The following is an 8709-nucleotide window of genomic DNA, read 5'->3' as shown; positions in this document are numbered from 1 at the left end:
AATATCTCCCAGTTAATTGCATTTTTTTATTCTGAATTTGTGTAAGTATATTTAAAAGGTTTCGCGGCGTTTTTCATTTTTGTAATTTTTTTGTTTCTCAATTGATTTTCCTTTTATTTTACAGGTTAATTATTAGTTAAAACCGTTCAAACACCGCAAAATCAAAACCTAAAAAAAAATAGTTCCAAAATGAGATGTCAAAAAAAGAATAGACAAAAAAAGTTAGTTTCAAAACACAAAACACGACTTACCTGTGCTGACGTAAGTTATCCTGCCGCTTGAAACTCCTCCCGCAGACTTCACAGCTGAAAGACAGCTCAGGGCTCTTATGGGTGCGTTCATGTATCATCAGATTATAGGACTTAGTGAACCGACGTTGGCAGAACTTGCACACAAACTCGCATTTTTGGCGGAGTTTGCGCCTAAAGTCCCTGGTGTGATCTTCGTCGATTTGCATCACGGCGAACATTTTGTCAGGTCTATGATGCTTGCGACGGGCGGGGCTAGCCTGCGAATGATAACTTATCAAACACCTGCCATCATGTTAATTGGTACCTTACATCTAAATACGTAGAGTTGGTTTCACCATATCAGCGTGACTATGTTTATGACAAAGAGTAGGTACATAAATATCGGGAGATATGACTATTGGTATGTTTTTCAATGTCTTAAAAGTACATAAAACAATTAAAGAACTCTATTCAATGCAAAGCCTGTAGCGACTAAAGTCTAACACTATGAAGCTCTCAAAAGATCTAACCTCTATAATTATAGGTGCTTACCTATGTTACAAACGCTATTAATACAGCTATAGGTAGATACACAAAACTATTTGTATTACAAATAGAAACGCTACATCAGTAAAGTCTATTAAGATCTTATAATACACACCTTGAAACACAACGTCTACCACAAGGAACAACTTTATAAACAACACTTTCACTGCGGCCCTAACACACGAAACAAAATACGATCGATTTTCAAAGAGCTAAAGAAGACTAGAAGTGTCAATACGTGCGACCGGGAGCGGTTGCGATTGCCAACTGCGCTTAAGTCGCAGTGAGGGTGCGGAAACTACTGATAACGTTACGCGGAAGACGCTACCCCCACCATAGGCACGTTCGCACTGAATGAACAGGTAGCGCCGCTGGGAAAATGCAGCTGACAATCGTAGGCGGATTTAATGTTTTTACAGCTAACATATTGATTTATATGTGTCGTGCGTTTATAAAGTTTTGAGAGTGCACGTAATGTTTGAATATTAAGTACTTTCTGATGTAATAAAAATCTATTATATTGAAATTGCATTAGCATTATAGTACATTCTAGTCCAACCATACTTATCCCTCACTGATATTACTTATTACACAGAGATATACAGAGTCTCAAATCTACTCATAAGTCTATGCTAGATCATAAACTGTCACAATAGTTAAATATATACGATGTATTAACTTAGACAATAATAATACGATAGAATTTAATGAATATCTCTAGAAAGGAACAAACTATTTCAGACTGAAATCAAACTCGGGTCGTATTTCATAAAACTGTCCTTAGACGGTTATGAGTCAGTACTTCAGTTTGTAAAAAAAAATCATTGCCACTTGAACCCTTTCTAATTATAGTCCGGAGGGCGCGGTAGTGTCAGAAGCCGAAATCATCACCAATTTAGCGTAGCGGTGCCGAAACAAGCAAGGGTCGTGCGTGAGTGAAAACCACGGTAGCGCCGCGAGCTACCGTGTGCTTTCTGTTCCCACGTGTTCCTCTTATAATGGACATGTTATCGGTGAAACTTTGAACTCGGATGTTGTTCGGAATTCAAAAAATTATTATTTTTAAACGCGTTCATTTTAATGTCATTGTCACATTTTTTATTTATATCTCTTTGCTTAAAAGTAAGTAAGTAGGTCGTGATTTGTAAAACAATTTAAGTAATATGTGTAAATGCACCCCATTTTTGAAAGACCTACCACATCGTGTAAAGACAATATTATAGAATAAAGACCATTATTTACGAGCACAATATCTGGCGCTACAGGATTTTAGAAAAGACGGAAACGATGTGAAATAACTTTTGGATAATAAGAAAGAGATGCCAAGTAGGATTCTAAATGCTGTATATATATTAGTTCTTAAAAATCTTCTTAAAACCCAATGATTATTGTAAGAAAGGGTACTTCTAAGAAATACATATTACACAGAATCACATACGTTACTCGGATCCCAAAAGTAAGTAACTAAAGCACTTGCATTATGGAAATCGTAAACAACGACGATACCACAAATACTCAGATCCAACACAATATAGAAAAGTTAGTTTCTACATTTACCCTGCCGAGGATCGAACCCGGGATCTCAAAGATGGCGACATCATGAAAACCAGTGTGCAAGCCAGTCGACCATGGAGGTCGTTAATATAATAATAATAATTATATATCTTTATGCAGAATATAACTACACTTAGACAAACTCGGACAATATTTTTCTTTCATTTTTCTTTTTGTTTTTTCTTTTAAACTTTTCTGTCCAAAATATAAAACAATAAATATACTCGTACCATTCCAACGTAACTTACGACAACGTCGAAGTGACACTCCATCTCGAAACATACGTAAGTTCATTCAAGTCCTGACAAACTCAAAGAGCAAAAGGGGTAATAAAGGTAAATTCCGAGAACGCGTGAAGCCGCACTTATAATGCGTTTTACGAGCCAAAACACTTCGAGTTATCTTCACGATCGTATGTATGGTATTAGGTATGCAACGAGCCTTAATTCAAATGGTAATTCTATAGCTTAGACTATGAGCCAGGTGATTTGTTATGAGCGTCTCAATTGTAAAGATTTTGATAATTATATACGGCGGAGATTCGTAAGAAATACTAAAGAGAAACTTTAATTATGTTAAATTTCAGATAGCATGCAACTTAGTAAGGAAGGTGTTGCTTACTATAAAATAATTTGTAAATTTTTGTTTTAATTTTTTTATACGAAACCAAATGACGAGAGGAACAATTCGTGCGCCTGGTCGTAAATGACACGTCGATCCATGACAGTTGCAGTGCCACTATGAGCTTTAACTTGCAAAGATCTGAGGGGTACTACCACTGCGCCCGTCACCCTGAGACATAAGTTGACAAATCCCATGTACCTTTAATTTCGCCAGCACCCCCTTCTATATCGGAACGCAGTAATGCTCACATTACTGCTTGGTTGCAGAAATAGGTATGGTGACAGTACAGTAAGGCGTCGAGTCCACGGGAGACTCGACGGGGGTCTACGTTGGCGTTGACAAAAAATAATATGGATATGGAATATGGCAGAAATGTAGCTGCAGGGGGTCCACCGGAACCAGCTAAATTTTGAAAATGGTCTATGAGAAAAAAGTCTGGGAACCTCTGCCCTAGACGAACTCTTTCACAAGGAGCGAATGCTCTGAATCTTTTACAAATAGAGACGATGTAGAGAGAATGTAACAGGCGACTGAAGACAATGGAACCAAGCACTAGTGTTGCTTGTACACGAGCGATTCAATTATGTCACAAAAGTAACGTGATTATTAAAGTTTTGACCTTTGACGAATGCCCGACAAACATATCAATGGCTAAAATGCTGGGAAGCGTGCTAGACCCGGAAAACCTTAAAACGTGCTTTAAGCACCCGATCACTAACGCTCACATTTTTATTTTCTTAGATCCAGTGCATATGCTGAAACTCGTTAGAAATGCATTTGAGCACTACAAAATATTGAACGACAGCAAGAGACGCATAATTGAATACATAAAAAAATTACAAGAATTGCAGGAAAAAGAACAATTTCATTTAGCAAACAAATTACGCATTACACACATTTAATTTAAGCAAAACGTTATGAAGGTAAAACTGGCTAGTTTAGACTAGCCAGTTTTAGCCCAACTATTTAGACGCAGCGTAGCAACAGCATTGCTATTTTACAAGAATGAACTTAAACTACCTGCTTTCCAAGACGTAGACGCAACAGCTGATATGCTACTTATTATCAATGACTTGTTTGACATACTGGATTCAAAAGTTCATAACTATGGCTTTAAACTGGCACTTAATCACGGTAACGCACCCATTATTTTCGAGAAATTAGAACAGTGCAAAGATTTTCTTCTAACCGTGAGTACCGAAAAAAATCAAACCTGCAATATAAAATTAATAAAATCGCCTCGAAACACGGGATTCCTCGGATTTTGTGTAGCAATAGAAAGTGTGAAAGGAATGTATAGTGATTTAATTGTAAATGGGAGTTCCTATATCAAGTATATACCCAAGATCTCACAAGACCACATAGAGTTGTTTTTTGCCAGTATTAGATCTCACGGAGGGAGCAATGACAATCCGACACCACGTTTATTCGAGTCCATTTACAAAAAAATATTGGTACATACTAAGTTGATCGAAGTATCAACTGGTAACTGTGTTCCTTTAGAGAAAATATCGATTTTAAACTGTTCATCTGAGTTGCAAAGAATCAACCTAACTACAACGGCAGAAGATAAGGAAGAGTCTCAGATCGGTACCGACAGTCAACATCATTTAGAGATAGCATCGATTTGCTTATCTCGGTTTGCTGAAAGTGCTATTGAGTACATAGCTGGTTACGTAGTCAGCTCATTAATAAAGCATCTAAAGTGTAAAATCTGCATAGGTGCTTTAATTACTTCAAATGAAGATAAAATTACTTTGATAGCGTACAAAGACAAAGGTGGTTTAATCTATCCATCACGTACAGTTATAAAAATTTGTCGTTGCTGTGAAATGTGCATAAAATCATATTTCAAAAATCCGAACAAAATTCAATCACGCAAAACCGATTTTCTGGTCAATAAATCGTTAAGCAGTTTTATTGGTGAACAACTGTTTCCAGAAATAAGTTATCACCAATTTCATTGCGAAGAAACCAATCATTTTGTTGATTTATTTGATTAGTGTGATGCATAAATATTAGGGGTTAAAGTATGAAATTGCCGTTTTATTGCAATAGGTTCTTTGAATTTTCATAGAATCTTCATGGTTTGAGGTTTTCGAATGAAACTTTTTTCAAATGGTTTCTGTGTTTTTTTTTTTTAATTGGAAACATTTGAATATCGACTTTCAATTGTTTTTGTTATTCAATTTAGACAAGAAAGATGGATACTGCGAAAATTCGTGTGATTTTTGAATACGAGTTCCGACGCGGAACTAACGCGGCAGAAACAGCCCGCAATATCAATGCTGCGTTTGGAGAGGGGTCTACTAATGAACGCACCGTGCGATTTTGGTTTAAACGCTTTCGTGATGGAAATTTCGACTTAAAGAACGACCCACGATGAAGACCGCCCACACAGGTGAATAACGATGAATTAAGAGAGATAGTGGAAGCCGATCCTAGTCAAACTACCCAGGAATTAGCGGCATGGTTTAACGTTACCTTACCCACAATATTGACTCACTTGCGTCAAATCAATAAAATAAAAAAATACGAAAAATGGGTGCCTCATGATTTGACTGATCTGCAGAAAGAAACGCGTGTTGAAACTTGTGTTGCCTTGTTGAACCGGTACAGAAATGAAGGAATATTGGATCGAATTGTAACATGTGATGAAAAGTGGATTCTTTATGATAACCGGAAAAGAAAAATGCAATGGCTGACCCCAGGTCAAATGCCACAACAGTGTCCTAAAGCAAAACTTACCAATAAAAAGGTAATGGTAACTGTTTGGTGGTCTCAGCATGGTGTTATTCACTATAGTTTTCTCCGATCTGGTCAAGCAATAACGGCAGATGTCTATTGTGCCGAACTCCGAACCACGTTGACAAAACTAGCAGTAAAACAGCCCCGACTCATGAATCGATCTTCACCATTATTGCTCCACGACAACGCGAGACCTCACACAGCACGAGAAACCATTTTGACCCTTCAGAAACTGCAGTTAGAAACCATTCGTCATCCTCCGTATTCACCAGACCTTGCTCCAACGGACTACCATTTTTTTCGTGATTTGGACAATTATCTACGTGACAAGAAGTTTTCTTCCCAGGAGGCAGTACAAAATGCTTTCACACAGTTTGTGCAGTCTAGATCGTCGGAGTTCTATCGCAAAGGCATTAATAACCTTCCCATTAGATGGCAGCAATATATAGATAATAATGGCAACTATTTTGATTAAATAAATTTGTTAAAAATTTAAAAAATAAACAATTTAGATTTTCAGTACAAATCGGCAATTTCATACTTTAACCCCTATTATATATCAACAAGATTGGCATTCCTTGAAATATCTTCAAATCTGAAACCAACAGTTCGAAGAATTTATACAAAGTTAATTCATTTTAAAAAGAATTAGAAATTAAGCTTCGTACATTTTTCTATTACAACGTAATTTTGATAGAAATACTCGGTGTTTTCTTTTGTCGTATCTTTTAGTGCAAGTTCCCATATTTATTACAAGTAAAGACCATTCCCATCCCTATTCGTGATTTATGACATAACGCGACCTTGAAAAAGCCAATCAGTTTGCAGGCCCTACCGCTCCCCGCGCCCGCGCACCTCAGCTCTTTGACACATTTGTTTGTTTGAAGAAATAAAGACATTAGGCGTCTATTAGGTTATGATGTCGATGCTTGTACAATTCTTAAATTTTTCGTAACTTTTGACCTTTCGCTTGAAATGTCGTTAAATGTCTTTTGTTTTTTTTGCGAATTTTCGTAACTTAACAGAAGCAGTAGAGCTCCTTGTGAAAGAGTTCGTCCAGGGCAGTACTGCCACCTTACCTATTTCTGCCGCCAAGCAGTAATGTCAGCATTACTGTGTTCCGGTTTTGAAGGGTAAGGGTGCTGGTGAAATTACAGGCACATGGGACTTGTCAACTTATATGTCAGGGTGACGGGCGCAGTGGGAGGGCCTCTCGAATCATTGCGATTTAAAGCTCTGAGTGGCACTGTAACTGTTATGAACAGGCGTGTAGCTTACCATCACGCGCACGACTTGTTGTTCGTCCCGTCACTTGATGTTATAAAAAAAAAACTTTCAAGTACGCGGAGTTTTTTAAATTCAACTATATTGTACATTATTATAAATCCTAACTACATAGTTTACGAACGCATTAAAATTAGACAAAAAATAACTCAAACTTAGTGCAAACCAAAACAACCAATTACTGGTTAAAGATTGATATTTTTTGAGAGTACTTACTTTTTATTTTTAGGAGTTTAAATTCTTTTACAGTTACAATTTTTAGTACAAAAATCGAACTTATAAAACATGTAACTTTTGCAGCAAAAATAAATACAATTTTTTTGGTAACGAAATGTAATTTTCGACTCCAGTGCTCTGGCAACACTGCAAATCATATTTAAGATGTATAAAAAGAAACCTAAAAAAACAAGAATGCTTTAAACCTACCTTCTTAAAAAAGAACACTTGATAAAAAAAGATATATCAAAGCGGCATTTAATAAAAGCAATTTTTTACTTCATACTTTGTCAAAGAAATATACTTATATGGAAGTAAAGAGAACACGAATTATGTTTGATTACAATCAGTAAGTAAATAACGTTTGTCGGACACATCAACCTAACTCCTGTTTAAAATACGTATTCATACCTTTATTAAACCAAGGTTTTATGTAGAAAATATTATAGAAAATAATATAATAATTTATTTCATAATATAATAAATAATTAATAATTAATTAATTTATAATATATAATTTATGTCATAATACTACAATTTAAAATATAATGTCACGAGATGATCGACCTTAATGTAAACAATAAGAGACCTTACACGCGCGTTTATATCGATGCAGTTGCGCGCTAACAACGCGTTTGCACCGCTGTTTAAAATCACGCGCGTGTGTAAAGATAGACGATTAGCAACTGCATCGCTACTGCATCGCATTTGCATCGTTGCTAAAAGAGTCGTCATATATAACCGCTCCAATAGTTAATATAAAACCATACGCGACAACTAAATAATTGATAAAATCACACCCTTGTAATAAGACCACATTTACAAAGAGTGCACGAAAGGAGCCACCCCGCATTACCATTCCCTTTGACGTACTCTTGGCAACAATCGGCGAGTATCTCACGCCAATTGGCAAATCCTTTTACCATAATAGCAAACATTATAGTGCATGCCATCGATACGATAAGAAATAGACAAAGATTTAGAATATGAAATTTCAGGAGCGAGGTTTAAAGATTCTACAAACGAAACTAGAAGATAACTTTTATGCTTAAATAGGAGACCTATCACATTATACACAATTGTTTCCACGTGTCTAGTGTTATTTTTGTGACTTTCATGTGATAAAATTACTTTTGATCATGTGACTTTATTATACCAAGAGTACGAAATATTGTCAAAATACAACGAACTTGTGACAAAGAGTTCCGGGTCTATTTCCGACAGGATCAATTTGGGATGTGAATTTTTCTAAGTTGGTTCTTGTCTGGGTGTTCTAAGTACAGCCCCGGGATTAATTATATTGGAACAGAGAATTCCCTTGAAACCAACTAATTGGTATGTGTGGTTATCTGGCTCGGTTGATATTTAAACTTAATTGAAAGAAATTTGTAGGTTGAATTGATATTCAATTATTTTTTGTGAAATTATTCAACTAGTTTGTTATCATTTTTAATACAAAGATCGAATACTCAGAAAAAATTCATTCGATCCCGCTGGATTCGAACCG

The 8709-nt window shown here is 36.1% G+C and overlaps 1 protein-coding gene across 1 annotated transcript in view; it reads right to left on the bottom strand.

Annotated features, from left to right (window-relative positions):
* Positions 1-247: 247 nt before the first annotated feature.
* The window catches only part of LOC113231406 (protein drumstick), a 30626-nt gene continuing 22164 nt past the window's right edge, over positions 248-8709 (bottom strand). The window contains exon 2 of the mRNA XM_026465713.1: positions 248-508. Coding sequence (XP_026321498.1) covers positions 248-469 — 222 coding nt within the window. The 5' untranslated portion in view covers positions 470-508. The remainder of the gene's footprint in view (positions 509-8709) is intronic.

The sequence above is a fragment of the Hyposmocoma kahamanoa genome, unplaced genomic scaffold (assembly GCF_003589595.1).
Source record: "Hyposmocoma kahamanoa isolate Upper Pololo Valley unplaced genomic scaffold, ASM358959v1 65, whole genome shotgun sequence".
Taxonomy (NCBI): Eukaryota; Metazoa; Arthropoda; class Insecta; order Lepidoptera; family Cosmopterigidae; genus Hyposmocoma; species Hyposmocoma kahamanoa.
The sequence above is the reverse complement of the archived record's forward strand: the minus strand, read 5'-3'. Positions and strand labels throughout refer to the sequence as shown.